Below are 20,180 nucleotides of genomic sequence, written 5' to 3' on the forward strand. Positions count from 1 at the left end.
TATGAATATAAAGCGAAACCATCATTTTCATGACAACCATTGCACAAGCCTGGCAAATCCGGAACAATACTCTTGCGATCTGATAAAGTCAAAAGTTTTGACTTGGACTTTGTGATTTTAACCCATGTGCAACCGGACTCTATTTTGCTGCTTTGTTTTTCATCCTTTCATGTTCGCCTGTTGCTGTAATTGTTCTCCCCGTTTCATATCCATAACAACACGAAATAATGGAAAACTTGACCCCACCAGAGAGATTAGACAAATTCAGGGAGAAGAGGGCTATGGATGGCTCTGAGCCACAACAGACATGCTCTGCCAGCACGGGGGGGGGGGGTGTCAGTGGTGCTTCTGGGTCCCAGTTGCTAGAAGCCACAGGACAGGAGGAGGTTTTGGGGCTCAGATCCTGCTTTTGGGTTTCCCACAGGCATCTGGTTGGTCACTGTGAGAACAGGATGCTGGGCTCCCTTTGGCCTGACCCAGCAGGCTCTTCTGGTGTTCTTATGTATGTTACGCTCACTTTCTGCTTCTTGGAACTCAGGGATCAGTTACCTTTAAGCTAGGAATGCGAATGCAAGAGTATTAAAACTGTCACCTGCATCTATATTTGCACTATAAATTTCACACTACCTTTTCCTTGCAATAAACCAATCACTCGTCCATTAGCTCTTGGTGTGGAAGATTTTTTTATTAGGCATCAGGGTTGCAGCAACAGGCACACATTCAGCAATGTGCGTTATCTCTGCGCCAAAGATCCCATTTCTCACAGAAGGGCGTGCTGAGCCTCTCATGCAGACTGCACACATGTGAAGGTTCCGACATACACACTTAACATCCTCTAGAGTCGTTCTTGAGGTCAGGAAGAGGGCTGATCTGTAGACATGATGGAGGTATTAGGGGAAGCCCTAGGCCAGACTCTCCCCAACCTGATGCCCCCCATCCCAACCTTTTGGCCCACAAAGTCCAGCCAGCATGGCTGCGTGACTACAACCATAATCCAAAACAGCAAGAGGGCATCATGTTGGGGAAGGCTGGCCTAGGCTGAGGTTGGCGCTTCTTCACCTAAGGTCCCCAACGGGGCAGCAGGAGCACGTGGTTGGTCCTGACCCCCTGGCAACGTGAAAGGCGCTTTCTGGGAGCTTGGAGTCAGGTCTTGTGTAGGAGCTTCGAGCCTCTGGAGGGGACAAGGGCAGCTCTGAGCTCTTCTGCGCTCTCACCGATGCTGTTGGAGGAACTGGGAACTAAACCCCCACAATCTGAGGCTCCCCAGTCTGGTCTTAAAAAGCAGCTGCTTCTCCGCTTTGAAAAACTTCAGAGAGGAACTGTGATGCCCCTGCTTGAGAAATTTCAAGGAATGCATCTTGCAACCTTCCCCAATGAGGCGAACCAAACAGCTGTGAGCCCTGCTAGCCAGAGGGACACCCTCTGCAACCCCCAAGCTTTGCAAATGAGCCGCCAAGGATGAGAAGTGGAGGAGAGAAAAAGCCAAAACGCGGGCGGGGAAAAGACATAGGGAGACAGACAGAGATCACACAGAAGTCCAGTTTTACTTGAACAGGGGCAGTGAGCTTTGTGGGGCCCCGAAATAGAAGTCCCATCCCATCCCTTCCCCCATCCCCCCGGTTATATGACTGCTCAAATGAGTGATGCTCTTGAGATCCAGGCAAGCATTTTACAGCACGGGCGATGCAGCTGTGCTGAGCAGATTCCTACAGAGTTTAAAGAGAGAACCAGACTCTTGACACTGGTGCACTCGGCCAAAGGGAGGAGGGGGACCACAAACCCATCATTTAAGGGGGGGAATACCCTAAACCCAAACCCTGTGAAATGAAGACGTCCCCCTCAGGTTGCAGACTCTGATTCTAAGGTCACGGACTGCTCCCCAGGAGGCTTCAGGCATGAAAAGTCACAGCTGCCACCACCTCCCCAAGTTCCCCTGGAAAGGTGCACGCCTCCTTGCGGCTCTGGAATTGGAAGGTGGCAGCCACAGAACGTCTGCCGGGATGCTCAGTCCAGGAAGGAGAGCCGCCCAGCTCCTTCCAGACGCCGGCCAGAATGATGAAACGGGCACAGAGACTCCCAAGTCCACTTGCTTATTTTTGGCACCGACACCGAAGAGCTCAGGTCCATCTTCATCGCCCAAGAGGAGGGTGCCTTGGTTTACATGAAGTCATCTGAGTCATTGCCGTCCTGCGGGAGGGGAGGACAGAAAAAGGGCTTTCTAGAGGACGTTTTAAGGGCGGGTGGGCAGGCGGGCTCTGCAGGGCTGGATCCCAGAATTAATGCTCCCTCACTGGGTCCGCATCTACCTGATCTTCACCAAAAGACGAATGCCATCAAAAGCCTCCCCCCCCCCCCGCATGAACTTGTCTAATCATCTTTCGGAGTCATCCAAATTGGTGGCCATCACTGCCTCCTGTGGGAGGGAGTTCCACAGCTAAACAATGCAAAGCAGCTGGGGACAGGCAGCTTCACAGGATTAAGTCTTTACTGCCTCCTCATTCTAGTCACATAACTCTAACCCTTACAGGCAAATGAGTTTGGAGTTCACTTTCTGGCTGAGTAGCCTCCTGGGCACAGCCAGGGGCTGCTTGCCTCCCACCCAGAGGCTAAATTCTTGCTGGGCTCATCCAGCTTTTTAAGTCTAGAGACAAAAGAAACTGCATAAACGCAAGACTCCTTTCAACATTTTTTTCAAAAGGGAGGCATGGGGAAGCCACCAGGCAGTCCATCGCACTTCCTCTCATTCCTGTATTCTTTATGCTCCACTCTCGAGCTAAGATTGGCTAATAATAATAATAATCACACTAATAATTTTATTATTATTACCCAGCCCAACGGACTGGGTAGTCCCAGCCACTCTGGGCAGCTTCCAACAAAGTCTAATAAAACATCAAACATTAAAAAACTAGAAAGGGGTACCATCAGATGTGGTACCATGGTTTTAGAACAGCTTAGTTTATGAACAATTTGGAAATAGTACGCTGCAAACCAGGAAGTAGGGGTTTCTGTTTGAGAATTTTGCCTCGGAATTAAAACGTGTTTCGCTTCCTGTTGAGTCCATTCCGTTTCTTAATCGAGTCCTCCTGCAATGCTTTCATTTTATGGATCAATGGTCTTGTTAGATAGTAAAATTAATGTTAAATTGCTGTTTTAGGGGTTGTTTTTAAAAGTCTGGAACGGATTAATCCATTTTGCATTACTTTCTATGGGAAAGCACGCCTTGGTTTTAGAACCGACTTCCGAAATGGATTAAGTTTGGGAACCAAGGTACCACTGTACAAGTTATTTATCTCCTTGACACCTGATGGGAGGGCATTCTGTAAGGTGGGTGCTTCTACCGAGAAGGCCCAGTTATGAACAGGGAGAAAGGCCCCCAAAGGAAACTAAAGATAAAGGACCCCTGGACGGTTAAGTCCAGTCAAAGGCGACTATGGGGTGCAGTACTCATCTCGCTTTCAGGCTGAGGGGGCCGGCGTTTGTCCACAGACAGCTTTCTGGGTCATGGGGCGAGCATGACTAAACCACTTCTGGCGCAACGGGACACCGTGATGGAAACCAGAGCACACAGAAACGCTGTTTACCATCCCACCACAGCGGTACCTATTTATCAACTTGCACTGCTTTCGAACTGCTAGGTTGGCAGGAGCAGGGACAGAGCAACAGGAGCTCACCCCATCGTGGGGATTCAAACCGCCAACCTTCCGATTGGCAAGCCCTAGGCTCAGTGGTTTACACCACAGCGCCACCCGCGTCCCACCAGAGAAACAGAGGAGTGGAGGGAGTTCCCCTCTTTTCACAGGGCTCTTGCTGCCCAGCTTGACCATGAGGTACTGGAGAGGCACTGGCAGTGCCCTTGCATAAGGGTGCAGACTTTCCCCAGCTGGAGTTTACTAGCTCTGAGGAAGCCTGCAAGGGGAAAGCATGAACTGTGGAATCATCAAGCTGGAGGGGCACTCAAAGGCCATCCAGCCCAACCCAGCTTGCTCTCTCTACCCAGGGATTTTGCTCAGCAAAGGCTAACATCAGTGGTGGAACTGGAAGGAGCTTGCCACCACGCCCATCCAGCCTGCTGCTCACTAGGGCAACAGGCTCCTCGCGAGGAGCACCCTGGACATACCTGGTTGGAGGACATGTTCTCCGCCTTCATTAAGGAAGAGTAACTCCTACAAAAGGAAAGGCAACAGTGCATTCAGACATTGCTCAGATAGAGAAAACCTGGCTGGCAAAAAAATACGGAGGTCCCTTTGGCCCTCTAATGCAGGGGTGGGGAACAGAGTCTGGCTGGCAGGACTGTGACTAGCCAGGGTGGCTCCGCTCCGCTTCCAAAGTGCTTGGAGGCAGCGATGCTTCTGAGTGCCAGTCGCTGGCAGCCACAGGAGCAGAAAAGGCTCTTGTCCTTGGGTCCTGCTTGCAGGCTTCCCTTGGGGGAATATGGTCAGCCGCTGGGAGAACAGGATGCTGGGCCAGAGGAGCCACTGGCCTGATCCACCAGGCTCTCCTTATGTTCTTATGAGCCACCTGCCTATCGCCTGAAATCAGGTAAGCCAATATCAAAAGGAAAGAAGCAGAGGGGCACTCCCAAACCTTTGCCTTCTTCCTCTCAAACAAGGATCCCATACGAAAGCAGGGGACGCCCGAGGGGCTTACTTTAAGCAACAGTCAACGGAATGGCGCTTACAGCAAGGATGACTTGCCGAGGAACAACCACGTTTTCAAGGCTCCTTTGCAGACACGTTTTTACTTGCCCCACACATGGCAGCATCTATGCTGTGGGCACGGTTTGGGGGGGGGGGAAACGGGGCCAGATTATTATCCCTCCTGGGCCTAATTTGGCTCACAGGCTGCAGCATCCCCACTGTTGCTCTAATAGTTCCTTCAAGAGCTTACAAGATCAGAGGAGCTGGAATCCAAAAGAGTTCCATTTCCCACAACTGACAAAACAAAATAAAATAAAAAATTCTTTCCAGTAGCACCTTAGAGACCAACTAAGTTTGTTCTTGGTATGAGCTTTCGTGTGCATGCACACTTCTTCAGATAGAACAAACTTAGTTGGTCTTTAAGGTGCTACTGGAAAGAATTTTTTATTTTATTTTGTTTTGACTATGGCAGACCAACACGGCTACCCACCTGTAACCACAACTGACGGTCAGCCTCCCAACTGCAAAGGTCAAGGGACCCCCAGATCAGCACCCAATGAGGCCCAAAGGGCTGCCGGAACTTTTTTTTTTTTAAGGTCACACATAGAGACCCACACACCCTCGGTCACCTCTGGACCTTGGCCAAAGTCAAACCCAGGCAGCCCAAACACCACTGTTTCCTGACAAAGCGAAGGAAGAGGAGCCCAGGAGGCAGTGAACTGCAACCAAAGCCTAGCGAGGAAGCAGGGTGCACGGGCGAATAGCGGCACTCACATGCTTATGCCATTGGCCAGCACCAACGAGGAAGGGGTGGCAAGAGAAACACAGGCCAAGGAACCAACCACTGTCACGGGGGTGGGGTTGTCCCCCCCACAAAAAACCCCTGCTGCTTGCCTACGTCCCGCTGCTCCGAGAGCCTCTCGGCGCAACACATTGCTGGCCCGTAAAGTCAGTGGAGGCAGATCCTAAACTGTGGCATAATATCACGGTTATTTAAAAGTTATGTTTGAATTCATCTAGAAAGGGAAGACAAATCTGAGCCTAGCACTGGGCTGTGTTGCTCAGGAAAGCAGGCCGGCTGCCTTCGTTTTCTGCTTTTTTCTACACCCCCATTCAACTGGGAGGGGCCCAACCTGACTTCCCAAAAGGGGGTCGTGGCCTCGCTCACCTGAGCTCTTCCATCTCTTTCTTCTTCTTCACCTCCTCCTTCTCCTTCCGCTTCATCTCCTGGATCTGGGCTTTCTTCTCGTTTCTCTCTTCCCGGTCGCGGGATTCCTTCTCGGCAGCCAGGTCCGGGAACCGCTCCACTTTGGTCTTCTCCAGCCGGTTCAGGATCTCGTTCATCCTCCTCTCCACCGTGACAATCTTCACCTGGGGACAAATGAGAACGGTGATCAGCATTCGGGAGACCTGCACCCACCTTCCCAAAATTGCTGGAGGCCAAGGCTGTGATTCCTGCACTGCAGTGGGTTGGACCTGATGACCCTTTGGGTCCCTTCCAAATCTTACAATTCCATGTTTCTGAGAAAGGCTGGCACAAGGAAGGCAGGCAAGCAAGAAAATAAACCATCGCAGTTGGGGGCACCCTGGACAGCACAAACGGCAACTGAGTTACAGTCAAACTGGAACGATGTCATATAGAGTAGGGAGAAAGGTTGTTTTCTGCTGCTCCAGAGAAGCGGACACGGGACAATGGATTCAAACTACAAGAAAGAAGATTCCACCTAAACATTAGGAAGAACTTCCTGACAGTAAGAGCTGTTGGACAGTGGAATTTGCTGCCAAGGAGTGTGGTGGAGTCTCCTTCTTTGGAGGTCTTGAAGCGGAGGCTTGACAGCCATCTGTCAGGAATGCTTTGATGGTGTTTCCTGCTTGGCAGGGGGTTGGACTGGATGGCCCTTGGGGTCTCTTCCAACTCTAGGATTCTAGGATTCTATGGAAGGCACAGCATCCCCAACAAACCTCATCTTTCCCACCCCCATGAAGTCAACACAGGAGGAAAAGCCCAGGGCCCTGCTCTCCTGCGCATCTCTAAGGAGGGAACGAAGCCAGATTCTGCTGTGGCTCCTGCCAGGACCAAGCGGAAGGTTGCCATTGTCACCCTTCCACTTCTAATTATTAAGAAGTGAGGTTGTTTTGAACAGATGTCAGACACTACTCTGCCCTTCCATCATGTCGCTAGTTCAAAACATTAAGTCAGCAACTTCCTGCCTTCATTTGGTTAAAAATACATTTTTAAAAAAAAAAATTAATCCCATGCTACAGGGCCTCCAGTATCTGATTCGATCCTTCTGATGTCATTGGAAAGGTTTCTTTTTTCCAGGCTCAAGAGATTACATCACTCGCCCAGAGTAACACAGGAAGTCTGCGCAACAGCCAAAACACACCCCCAGGAGGCCTGGCTGGCTGGCTCACTGCATCCATCCCATCTTGGAGGCCATTGCCGCTTCCCACCTCCCCTCAATCCTGGCCACATTGCCAGGGCTTCAAGCCCTGTGGGGAAGTCTCACACACTGGAGAGGAGAGGGATGAAAAGCATCAACAAGTCACAGGCCCATGTAAGTGTTGAAGTCAAAAAATGTACCCCTGAAATGTTCAGCTGGCTGGAGTAGCTCAGGGCCTTGAAAGAGAAGGAGAACAAAACGGGGTTCCTCATTCCCAATTATAGGCCACTGGCTGTTTTACAGGTTTGACTCTGGCTAATGTCTTTCCTTTGAATTCCAGGCTTAACTTTTCACACACAAAAAGTGGGGAGGGAGGTGATGTGCTTTTAGGCCCCAGGTTTGCAAGGACAATGCTGATCATGGGAGAAGCATGAACTTTGCAAGGTGCCTTGTAAACAAGTCAAGGCATTGGCCCATTTGGCCCAGCCTGGGAGCTCTGGCCACAGTCTCTTCCAGAGCCAGTGTGGTGTAGTGGTTAAGAGCAGTAGACTCGTAATCTAGTGAACCGGATTCGCTTCCCTGCTCCTCCACATGCAGCTGCTGGGTGACCTTGGGCCAGTCACACTTCTTTGAAGTCTCTCAGCCCCACTCACCTCACAGAGGGTTTGTTGTGGGGGAGGAAGGGAAAGGAGAATGTGAGCCGCTTTCAGACTCCTTCGGGTAGTGATAAAGCGGGATATCCAATCCAAACTCCTCTTCTTCTTCTTCTCCTTCCCAACAGGCTTTGAAGGAGGAATAGACAAATTCATGGAGGAGAGGGCTATCGATGGTTGCTGGCCATGATGGCTATGCTTTGCCGCCACAGTTCGAGGCTGCTGGAAATCTCAGCAGCGAAGAGTTGCTCTTGTGCTCGAATCCTGCTTGCAGGCTTCCCAATGGGGGCATCTGGTTGGCCACTGTGAGAACAGGATGCTGGACTAGATAGGCCACCAGTCTCTTCTTATGTTCCCAACCTCATTTTCTAAGGTCTTTATTTTTTTTATTTTTTTTGGGGGGGGGTGGACCAAAAGAGTCTTGAGGCATCTTAAGGCCCAACACACAAGCACATTCCGAGCTGATGGCAAGAGGCATGCAGGGCACCCAGCTCAATCCCTGTGGTCATCTCCAAGAGCCCCGCACACCCTCTCTGAAAATGAACAGGTGATGGGAAGCAGTGGAGACTCAGCTCCTCCCAACTAAAGGTGAAGGAGGGGGGGCTTCACCAGTCTGTCCAGCAAACATGGATCTTGACCCCACCTATATGCATCTCTGCCTCAGCTGGTCCATTCTTCCATTACCCAAACCTCCCACAAAGAGCTTCAGCACACTTCCCCAACAGAAAGGCTGCAGCCAAAACAAAGCACATAAATGAAGTGAGCCGACAGCACTTCGAATTGACCTGAACGTAGGAACCAGCAGAAGGTGCCACCAGGTCAGAATAATAGAGTGCTAAACAAGTTAAGAACCTAGTAAGAGCCTGCTGGATCAGGCCAAGGGCCCATCTTGTCCAGCATCCTGTTCTCACAGTGGCCCAACCATGATGGGAAACCTGCAAGCCCTCTCCCCTCCTGCAGTTTCTGGCATTTGGAATCACTGCAGCCTCAAACTGTGGAGGCAGAGCCTAGCCATCCTGGCTAGTAGCCATCAGTTGCCCTCTCCCCCTCCAAGAATTTGTCTAATCCTCTTTTAAAACCATCTAGGTTGGTGGCTGTAAAGTAACTGCAGATAGAGGCAGACATGCACATGCGCGCACAGACACAGGAGAGTGGCATACAGCCTCTGTCCGCTTCAAACTTAATCTTTGTGGCTTCTCACATGAAATCATAAATGGTTGCTGCATAGCACACAGCTTGGCAGCGTGAACGCAGTTCCCCCCTGCAAACCACCCCCCACCAGCAATCCATGCGCCACACAAATTGTAACCTCAGTGGGAGAGGAGCCAAAGGGTGCTGTGATGCCTGAAGAATGGCAGCAGGAACTCCCACCCACCCCTTCCTCACTTTACCCATGCTGCAAACCTCCCTCTATTTCCTTGGTGGGCCGGTGCTCTGGAGCCAGGAGGTGGGTATCTGAGAAGATGGGAGCGGAGGCAAGACACTTACGTCCTTCTGGTGGTGAAACCCGATCTGTCCCACGTCCATTTCTGCCGTCTTCTTTAAGTTGGCCCATGAAGTGTACACAACGTTGACACTATTCATTTTGCAGCCTAGAAGAACAAAGAGGGCCGTTCTGTTCACCAGGCTGGTTTTTCTCTCCAGCAAACCCAGTTTTAACCATTATTTCCTAACAACTCTTTGTAAGACTCGGTAAGGCAGCATGGTGTATAGTGGTTAGTGTTGGACTGGGTCCTGGGAGAGATCAGGGTTCAAATCCCCACTTGGCCATGAGGCTCTCTGGGTGACCTTGGGGGCCAGTCACTGCCTCTCATGAGCTCCTAGGAGGGAAATGGTGGGCTAGAAATGTAATAAATATAAACAAATGAAGAATAAGAGTCCTTTAGGTTGGCAACAATGCAATGTCAGCAGCTGTTCCCCAAGAGACTGGGCACCTCTACAGAAATGTTCCGTCAGAGAGATGGTTGTTGACTGGGCTGGCAAAGGAGGGAAGGGAGGACGTCTTAAGCAGCTCCTGTGATGCCTGCCCCTTGCAAGACAACAGGTGGGAGAAGCCACACCATCAGTGTCCACTGGCTCCAGCTGCCCCCCAAAGGCCTCAATCTCCACCCGTGACTCCTCTCTGAATCCTTGCTGGTTTCGCCAGGCCAGGACATGCTGCAGAACAGCAACACCTTACCTTGAATGCTGTTGGCTTTCACCAGGTGGGCGCAATCTATCAAAACCTCCTTTGGGATGTCATCCATCGTCTGCCCCTGAAAGGAAGCAAGGCAGAGAGTGAGCAGCTCTTTTTTTTTTTTGCAAATATGTTTTTATTTTCAAGAATCAACAAAACTTAACATACATTTGCCACATATAATTTTTACAGTATTGCAGAAACTCCGCCGAGTTTTGACTTTGCCAAAACTCAAAAGAGAGTGAGCAGCTCATGTGGAGGGAGAGACAAAAGGCATGCTAGGAAGGAAGCAGATTCTGCAGGCAGAGCGAGGGGCCCTGCGGCCGAACTGCAAGTGCAGGGCCATTGCAATTAGTCTGCTACCGCAGAGATAACCACCAAATTAGTCAGAGTAGACCCATCAAAATCCAGAGATGCCAACTGGTCTGCTCTCATCTCAGTAGAACTTAGTCGGAAGCAACCCAAATAGTTTTGCAGCACTAAGAGACTAAGAGAATTATGGAATAAAACTTTGCAGAGTAGATGCATCCAACATAGTCCACAGAATCGGACACCACAATCAGTGAATTTGGCTTTCAGAGGCTACAAGATGTTGAAGAAAGCCAGACACAGGGGCTCTTCCTTTTATGCAAAATATTTTATAGGCTTTATAATAAAATGGCCTTCATCAACACCGACAAAACCTGCAGAGTGTTGCAAGCATATATCAGAGGACCTCTTTTAAACATGGTAGTTTTCAGGAGCTGGTGCATTACCTTGGGGGAGGCTGACAGGCCCTGAGAGGAGGGGGTGATGGCTGCAGCCCCCAAAGTGGACAAGTGCCCCCCCTCCCTCCCTCCCTCCCCACCACTTGGCTGAGTAAGAACTACCACAGAGGGCAAGAAGCAGAGGAAGGCTGTTTACCTTGTGCAGCCGGAGGTACACATGGGCAGAGGAGAGCTTGTCCACATGGAACCTACACACAATACAGCACAGATCTGAGTGAGATGATTCAACCCAAAAGAAATGTTGCCCTACGTAGCACTCCAAGAGCCTGGCCGCCACCTGGCTACCAGCATCTTAAAGCATGCATACTTGATAGCGGGGGAAGGAATTTTTATGGCTTATCACGCTCACATCTCTGCAAAAGTATGCAATGGCCTGAAGAGGAAATTGAAAGGCTGAAGGAAACAGCTGCTAAAACAGCACCAACTCCCTCTGAGCCGAGTGCTCCCTCTAGTGATCCAAAGGCCAACAATGCAAGATGACTGAGACTAGGCCTTAAGGAAGGCCTTCTTCACACTGTGCAGAGTTAAACCATAGCACTTTCTCACACATCATGGAGGAAGAGAGGGCTCTCGATGGCTCAGCTCTGCCTCTGCAGTCAGAGCAGCAATGCTTCTGAATACCAACTGTGCTTGAATCCTGCTTGGGGGTTTCTCATTGGGCATCTGATCGTCCACTGTGAGAACAGAATGCTGGACTGGATGGACTACTGGCCTGATCCAGCAAGCCCTGCTTAGGTTCTTATGTGTACCTTTAGAACCGGGTGAGGAACCTGAAGATGTTGTCCGACTCCCAACTCCTACCAGTCCTGGCCAGGATGGCAGACAGGAATATGGGAAGCTGCCTTATACAGAGTCATGTCATTGGTCTACCCAGCTCAGTACTGTCTGCACTGACTGGCAGCAGCTCTCCGGGTTTTCAGGAAGGGGACCTTCCCAGTCCTACCTTGGAAATGCCGCTAGGGACTGAAACAGGGACCTTCTCCAGCATTGTCCGAAGGGTGCAGTGTTGCCCCGCTTTACAAAAACCTCTATAGCCATTTCCCCCACCCAAAAATAGAGCCAGTCTATGAACCATCCCAGTCTGAAGCTTGCATCTACACTATCCTCCAATGGCTAAGAATGATCCACAAACCTGGGTAGTCTGCCTTATCGCTCAACGAGACATGGAGGGGAAGAATTGATTGCTTGGGCCCTAAAAACGTTCCAAACGCATCAGACACCTTCAACCAGTCACCCTGAAGGATGAAGCTGACCAGTCCACCCTTCTGACTGGTCCACAGGCCCCTCTCCACTGTGGCTCAAAGAGGCAGCATCTACAAGAGGAAGGTCACGAGGGAACATGCAGCAGCTCCTAGTTTCTGTTTCATACTCTGCCCTCACCTGCTGTCGGTTCAACTAGTACTGTCACTGCTTACATTATTCACCGTAGCCATTGCTTTAACTGCTCATTTCATTCTTCACATTTTAAATAAACCAAAATAAAAAGCACAGCAACCTTTTGGGGGTTAATGGTGTGGGGGGGAAGAGAGAATGGATTAAATACTTCATGGGGTGATTTATGCTGAATTTGCCTGCTTAATATACAAAATGGCTTGTGTAAAATCTGTTGGTGGGTCTACTGAAGTGCAAAAAGATTATCATGTTAACTCCTTTGGATCCTCTCTGCCTCTGGGTGTAACCTAGGCACCACTTTCTGTGCCAAGGCAGAAGTACATTTGTCTGCCAGGAACCTGATCATTCAACATCCAGTCCTTTGTTTACAACATTTCTGTACTGCCTTTATCAAAACAGATCCCTGGGGACTGTAGAATTATATATTCGTTAAAGTCTAACAGAGTAAGACGCCAACATTAGCAAATGTAATAAGAGACAGCAGATAAAAATTACAAAGCTAACAAGGGATTACGGAAATAAAAATGCCAAAAAGATAGCAAAGTAGACATGGAAAGGCCCAGAGCCAGCTGGACGCAGATTAAAGAGAAAACAAAGGAAGGCTACTCCAGTAGTACAAAACTTTGGGCAGGACAAGAAACATCACAAATGGATGTTGGGAAATTATCACTGGAAACTTTTTGGGATGCGGGGGGGACAGAACAAGACAATCTTGAATCATTGAATGCTGCTGCATTAAAATATATATCTACAGTATTAAGAACTCACACCTGTATTGTGGGAAACTAACAAATGAAGATTCTGGCCCCTGATATACTGGGGGAGGGGGCATGATAAACACAGGGGGGGTTCTTTGCATTTAGAGTAAAATTTAAAAATAGGACCCCACCTCCAGTCTTATACAATGCAGTGCAGGAAGCGCTCTAAAATGTGATTTTGCTGTCAGCTTTACTAAGGAGCGTGACTCATTTCACAGACTAAATAACCACCACAAGTACAAAAGAAGAGCATCTGCTGGATCAGGCCAATGACCTATCTAGTCCAGCCTCCTGTTCTCACAGTGGTTGACCAGACGCCCCAATGGTAAACCCGCAAGCAGGATCTGAACACAAGAGCACCATCACTCTCCCCTCTTGGTTTCTGAAGCACTGCTACCTCTAACTGTGGGGGCAGAGCAGAGCCCTCCTGGCTAATAGTCACTGATAGCAGGGGTCAGCAAACTTTTTCAGCAGGGGGCCGGTCCACTGTCCCTCAGATCTTGCGGGGAGCCAGACTATATTTGGGGGGGGGGGTGATGCAAGAGCACCATGAGCCCCAGTGTCTACTTACCTGTGTTTTATGAGTGGCAGGGGCTGGAGGGACGATGAGTAGCACGCAAAAGGGCTCCTGAGAGGGGCTGCTTAAAATGGGGGCCGCTCGAGCGCTGCTGCTGCTGCTGGCACCAACAAAGCCCAGCCCCCTTCCTCCTCTAGGCAGGGCCGGGAGAAGCCAGGGGGGAGGGAGGGAGGATGCGCCACTGCCGCCGTGTGAGGGAGAGGGAAAGAACGCACACACTGGCGGCGATTCCTGGACCGCCCATGGGCCGGATCCAGAAGGCAGTTGGGCCTGATTCAGCCCGTGGGCATTAGTTTGCCGACCCATGGCCTTATGCTCCATGAATGTATCTACTGTATATTCTGGCATATAAGACTACTTTTTAATCCAGGAAAATCTTCTCAAAAGTCGGGGGTCGTCTTACACGCCGGGTGGAGAATCTGCGGTCGAGTGTATATCAAACTCTATATTTTAACTGGAAAAATTGGGGGTCATCTTATACGGCCAGTTGTTTTATACGCCGGAAAATACGGTAATCCTTTTTAAGCCACCCAAGTTGGTGGCCATCACAGCCTCATGAAACAGCAACATCCATAGTCCATCTCTGTGCTGCACAAAGAAGGAGTTTCTTTTATCTTTCCTGGAAGTTCCAACATTCATTTTTATTTGATGTCAACGAGTTCTATCGTTATTGGGGGGGGGGGAATTCTCTATTCAGTTTCTCCACACTATGCACATTTTTTAAAAATTTTCTGTCACCTCTTGCTTGCCTTCTCTCTAAACTAAGAAGTCCCAAATGCTGTGTAACCTTTCCTCACAGGGCTTTTCTGAACTTTTTCGAACTCTACAATAACTGTCGCTGCCAAACTACATTTGCCATTACCACCCATTCGCTCAGTTTGGAGGGGTCCATTTGGAGCTCTTCTTAATCTGTTTTTGTTTTAGCCACCCTGTACAATTTTAGCACACATAGCCACCTCACTGCTCACCCCTAAGTCTGGACCATTTAGGTAAAGGGAGCCCTGACCATTAGGTCCAGTCGTGGACGAGTCTGGGGTTGCAGCACTCATCTCGCTTTACTGGCCAAGGAAGCCGGCGTACAGCTTCCAGGTCATGTGGCCAGCAGAGCAGTGCACAGAAACGCCGTTTACCTTCCCGCCGGAGCGGTACCTATTTATCTACTTGCACTTTGACATGCTTTCGAACTGCTAGGTTGGCAGGAGAAGAAGAACAAGAAGAAGAGTTTGGATTTGATATCCCGCTTTATCACTACCCGAAGGAGTCTCAAAGCGGCTAACATTCTCCTTTCCCTTCCTCCCGCACAACAAACACTCTGTGAGGTGAGTGGGGCTGAGAGACTTCAAAGAAGTGTGACTAGCCCAAGGTCACCCAGCAGCTGCATGTGGAGGAGTGGAGACGCGAACCCGGTTCCCCTGATTACGAGTCTACCGCAGGGACCGAGCAACGGGAACTCGCCCCGTCATGGGGATTTGAACCGCTGACCTTCTAATCAGCAAGCCCTACGCTCAGTGGTTTAGACCACAGTGCCACCTGCGTCCCTTGGACCATTTAAAAACAAGTTAAAAAGCCAAGGTCCCAATATTGATCCTTGGGAGACGGCACTTTCTACATCCCTCCACTTGGGAAACTGGCCATTGATTTTTACTCTTTGCTTCTTGCTACTTAACCGGTTCCTTATCCACATCTTCTCTTATTTCATGTCTGCTAATCTTACTCAGGAGTCCTTGCTACCTTATTGAAACCTTGCAGCCCAGTGCATAAAGAGAGGCTCAGATCAGTACTTACCAAACATCTTCCGGCCAGCCATGTTTTATTAGGTCTTCATCTGCAGGAAAAAAGCCAAACCAAGCAGTGAGCAGAAATCATTCCCTCTCAGCCCTCTCTGAGAGTCAGGTTACAACTGGACTTTTGGGACAGAGATTATCACTCGAGTCCACTGGGTCACAAACCAAACTGTGAAACAGGAAAATCTCTCTGGAAACAATGGAACTTAGTACTAAACTTTCAAGACAGGAACCATTATTTCAGTTTGAACCAGGCTGCAAATTTTGAATGTTGAAGTTCCTAACTGGATCTGAGCAGATGTATAGCACTGCTGAACGATTAATGCAACACTAGCAGTTCAAAAAGGTAGACCCACGTTTCCCTTGGTTGTCTCTGCAAGGGAAATGCTTTTTGCACACATTAAGTATCGTGAGACAACAGAGGTCTAACCTTTTATTCTTTGGCTTCATCTGGTTAGACGTGCACAGGATTGTGCTGCTAAAGGTTTCTTCAGTTTAAAAACACAAACAGACTTCAAGAGAGATATTGGGAGAATAGCTCAGATATAATCTAGAAGCAGCTGTTTTATTTCAATAAAGGTGCTCTAAACAACCACCACTGTACAGCAAGTATAAGTAAGTAGGGAAAAGCCCTGTGTAATTAATATTACTAAATATATTTATGTCTGTGAAAATGACCTCATATTTCAGTGCATAAAATTAAGTGACCCTTAACAAAAAGGGACGGATGATTGCTACTTAATCTTCATAGATTAGCACAATTTGGGACAATTGCCTGGTAGAGAGGACATAAATTCAGAGGAGATTTCAAACATTATTTTAAAGGGACCAAGCTCAAACAACTGAACAATTCTGGAAAACGTTTTCCATAGGATTAAAAATAATGTTGGTATCTGAAAAGTCATGGGTGACCATCAGAGAGTAATTTTAACAGTTGCATGTGCAAAAATAATCAACCAGCTGATGTATTTCAAGGAACTGCTCATTAATTTCTTGAACTCCTACCAAAAAATATATATATATTGCTTCCACAATTTCAATATTATAACATAAGAAAGTCTGTGACAGTGTAAGTAGAAACTGTTTTCCCTTTCTTTTGAAAGTCAGGCAACTTTCGGGCTACAAACTAATCAGAAACAAAGAATCTAGAAGATGACTTGCTTTTGAGAAAGTATTTCAAAGCTGTTGCTTAACGAAAATTGGATACAGATACACAGCATTTAGCTAAATGCCAGTTTATACATCAGAATTGCCTGACTGGCCTCCCTGGATTCCAATTTTAAGATAAAATCCCCCACCCAATCTCAGTGAGGCTGAGATCACGGATCAAGCACTCGTTCACAGTCCTATGTTAGGAAGTTCACTAAAAGCAAGAAAATGCCCTTTTAAAAAAATACTAATTTACACCAGCATTTGGCTCAAATGAGGAATATTAAATTAGCGTTAATGCAGTTGCGTTTCACTTCAGCGTATCTAGAGGTACTTATGTTTCCCATGAATTTTACTCCTGGAAACTGTTTTGAGACTGGCATGTATCAAGCTATCACAAAGTGTCAGGGATTTAATTCTAAAATGGTTTTTGTTTTCTAAAACAATGCTGGGCAAGGAAATCCCCACTGATCAGGATAAAGGCTTGTTTTCTGCCATACCAAAGAGCCAATGAGTTCTGACTGAAGATGCACAACTTATCAGAAGGTCTGTTTAAAAATAAAAATGGGGTCAAACACAAAATACATAAAATCGGTTCCATCTTGACAGGCATATCCAGAGTACTGTACTTACTTTCATATTTATCTTTTCCCATGTAAATTGTGTAGGCAGCGCCAGGAACAACTGAGAGGATGCAAAAGGGAAACAAAATGAACCAGAGTTTCAGATCAAACCCCACACGGACATACAGTGTGTTCCCCCGCAAAACATATTTGCTCCCCACCCACAACACAATCCGTTCTAGGTCCTGCTCTAGCTCAGAGGTTCGGAAGCTCTGTTCAAGGACCACAAGTTCTCCCAGTTCTTTCAGGTAGGTGGCCGAGATGTGAAAATGCCAAGAGGTGACCCCTCTTCAGTCTCACAGCTTTGGCAAGGATAAAGAGGGGGGGAACCCCCAATAATTGTTACAACCTACTGCACAGGACTGATGTGAGGATGAAATGGAAGAGTGGGGGATAACTAAGTATGCCACCCTTGATTTTTTTGTCTTTGGAAGATTTAATTAAAAAAAGCCTTCAATGTTGTGGCCCCAAAGCTGCCATAGGGGGCCGGAGCTGAAGCATTCAGGGAAGTGGATCAGGATTCTGATGTCCATATCAGCTCCAAAGACTTTGAATCGGCAATGAGCTACGGACCGGATACTTTGTCAGCGCTTCCTCTGCCCGGAAGTATGTTTCCCAATGAAAGCAACCAAAGGAAAAACTCCACAGCTAAGGTTGCCTGAAATCTACAAAACATTTTCCTTCAGAATCTTTCTATAAACAAATCAAGGTAGATATGATGCCATGGTCAAACTGCATTTTGAACCCTCCATGGGATGTATAGTGTCTTTAAACATATATTTTGGTTATCAGGATTGAGGTTGAATTGTGACAAGGCGGAAGTGACATGGGGCAGGATGGTGTGGAGGACTCCCTGGTACTGAATGGGGTAACTGTGCCCCTAAAGGAGCAGGTGCTCAGCCTGGGAGTCATTTTGGACTCCCAGCTGTCCATGGAGGCACAGGTTAATTCTGTATCCAGGGTGGCTGTCTACCAGCTCCATCTGGTACGCAGGCTGAGACCCTCCCTGCCCGCAGACTGTCTCGCCAGAGTGGTGCATGCTTTAGTTAGGCCTATCTCTTGCTTCGATTACTGCAATGCACTCTATGTGGGGCTACCTTTGAAGGTGACTCAGAAACTATAACTAATCCAGATTGCAGCAGCTAGACTGGTGACTGGGAGCAGTTGCCAAAACCATATAACACCGGTCTTGAAAGACCTACATTGGCTCCCAGTACGATTCTGAGCACAATTCAAAGTGTTGGTGCTGACCTTGAAAGCCCTAAACGGCCTCGGCCCAGTAGACCTGAAGGAGAGCGTCTCCATCCCGGATACCGGGGTCCACCTCCAAGGGCCTTCTGGTGGTTCCCTCCCTGTGAGAAGCAAAGTTACAGGGAACCAGGCAGAGGGCCTTCTCGTTGGTGGCGTCCGCCCTGTGGAACGCCCTCCCATCAGATGTCAAGGAAATACACAACTATCTGGCTTTTAGAAACAGGTAGGTAGCCGTGTTGGTCTGCCATAGTCAAAACAAAATAAAAGAATAAAAGAATCCTTCCAGTAGCACCTTAGAGACCAACTAAGTTTGTTCTTGGTATGAGCTTTCGTGTGCATGCACACTTCTTTTAGAAGACATCCGAAGGCAGCCCTGTTTGGGGAAGTTTTTAAGGACTGAGGTTTCAATGTATTTTTTTATCTTTTGTTGGAAGCCGCCAAGAGTGGCTGGGGATACCCAGCCAGATGGGCAGAGTATAAATAAATTATTATTATTATTATTATTATTATTATTATTATTATTATTATTACCATCATCATTCTCTCCCCCCCCCAGAGTATACTGCTTTCTGTATTTTGAAAAATAAGAAATAAAGGAACTGGAGTGTGTGCGTGTGTAGAAGAACTATGTGCGCGACCCTTGAGCTCCCCTGAGGGAAAGGGCGAGATACAGATGCGATGAAGCAACAGCAGCAACAGCCTCGAACTACCTCTCGGGGTTGTTGTGAGGATGAAATGGTGCGCTGGGCCCCCCCTCCGTGCTCCCTTCAGCTTTTCTGAGGAAAAGGGGGGGTGCAAATGAAATACAGTAATGATAATAAGTAGATACAGGGCGAATAAACCGAGGCGAGGAACCCCCCCCCCCCCAAGGCCCTATGGAGAGGGCCGGCGCCGTCCCCTCCCCCCTCAACCCAACCCCCCCCCGCGCCACCTACCGTTGGACGTGAAGTAGAACACCATGGCAACGGGCCCGTCCGCACCGGGTGGGAAGGAAGCCAGAGGCCCTTCTGAGCGGCGCGAGAACAGCGGCCAGCGACTTCCGGCGGCGGCGGCGGCTTCCCGGAAGTGACGCTCCCCTCACGACCCATAGAGCTAGGAATAAACGAAAAGGGGCCCTCGGAGGCCGTTCGGCCTAGTGGGCTCGCTGAGGAGAGCCCGGCGCCTGGGCGGGAGCCTCGGGTTCAAATCCCCTCTCCTCCGGCGAGGCCAGTCGCCACCTTTCGCCCCGGGAAGGAGGAGCCCGTGTGGGGAACCCGTCAGGCATTGTGGACTACGACTCCCGTCATCCCCTGACCATAGGAGTCGCCGCTGGGGCTGATGGGAGTTGGAGTGCGAAAGAAGAAAATCGCCAGGCGGGAAACGGATCCTCCATTGCGAAGCCTACCTCAGTCGCGGGGGTGTTGTGTGAGGGGCGAAGCGCTGAGGAAAGGAGGTCCGTGCATGTTCTTTATAGCAGGAGGGCGGGATGAAAAATAAATTTTAAAATTTTAAAAAATAAATAAATTGAAATTGAAAAATTAATAGTAGACTCATAGAATTGTAGGTTTGGAAGAGGGTACATAGGGACATCTAGTCGAACCCCCTTAAATGCGGGGCTCAAACTCACCACCCTGAGATTCAGAGGCTAATGTTCTACCGAGTGCGATATTTTAATTATTTAAATATATATATGTGTGTGTGTGCTGGATGCACCCTTCGTTGCAATTACAGTGAAGGATTGTTTTTTAAATTTTGATTTTACATCAATTATTGATGGTAATAATTAAAAATAAATGATCCCCGAGAAGGGCACAATAAAACAATTATGATAATGGACTCCCAGCTCATGGCACATGGTTTCCCCACAGAAAATCCTGGGAACTGTAGTTCCCAGAGCTACAATTCCCAGGAGGCTTAACAAACTACAGTACCCATGCTTCTTTCAGAGGGGGAGGGAATCACGTACTCTAAATGTGAAAATATTGTGTTTTGAATCTGCTGGACGCACTTGATCTGCCCTTGGTTTTTTCTTTTCTTAAAACCCAACAAT

The 20,180-nt window shown here is 48.6% G+C and overlaps 1 protein-coding gene across 1 annotated transcript; it reads right to left on the bottom strand.

Annotated features, from left to right (window-relative positions):
• Positions 1-655: 655 nt before the first annotated feature.
• CCDC25 (coiled-coil domain containing 25) lies at positions 656-19,171 on the bottom strand. Its single transcript, XM_033145232.1, has 9 exons — positions 19,087-19,171; positions 16,911-16,961; positions 15,130-15,169; positions 10,754-10,805; positions 9,854-9,929; positions 9,163-9,266; positions 5,806-6,008; positions 4,118-4,163; positions 656-2,187 (listed from the first exon to the last, which is right to left on the bottom strand). Exons 1-9 carry the CDS (start codon positions 19,109-19,111, stop codon positions 2,158-2,160), a joined length of 627 nt encoding a protein of 208 aa, XP_033001123.1. The 5' UTR covers positions 19,112-19,171; the 3' UTR covers positions 656-2,157.
• Between the last annotated feature and the right edge of the window lie 1,009 nt (positions 19,172-20,180).

The sequence above is a fragment of the Lacerta agilis genome, chromosome 3 (genome assembly GCF_009819535.1).
Source record: "Lacerta agilis isolate rLacAgi1 chromosome 3, rLacAgi1.pri, whole genome shotgun sequence".
Lineage (NCBI taxonomy): Eukaryota > Metazoa > Chordata > Lepidosauria > Squamata > Lacertidae > Lacerta > Lacerta agilis.

Coding starts and splice junctions, on each gene's coding strand:
- CCDC25 (XM_033145232.1), bottom strand. CDS start 19,111: ATGGTGTTCTACTTCACGTCCAACG. Junction 16,962..19,086: donor GTTCTACTTCACGTCCAACG/GTAGGTGGCGCG, acceptor GCATCCTCTCAG/TTGTTCCTGGCGCTGCCTAC. Junction 15,170..16,910: donor GGGAAAAGATAAATATGAAA/GTAAGTACAGTA, acceptor TTTTTCCTGCAG/ATGAAGACCTAATAAAACAT.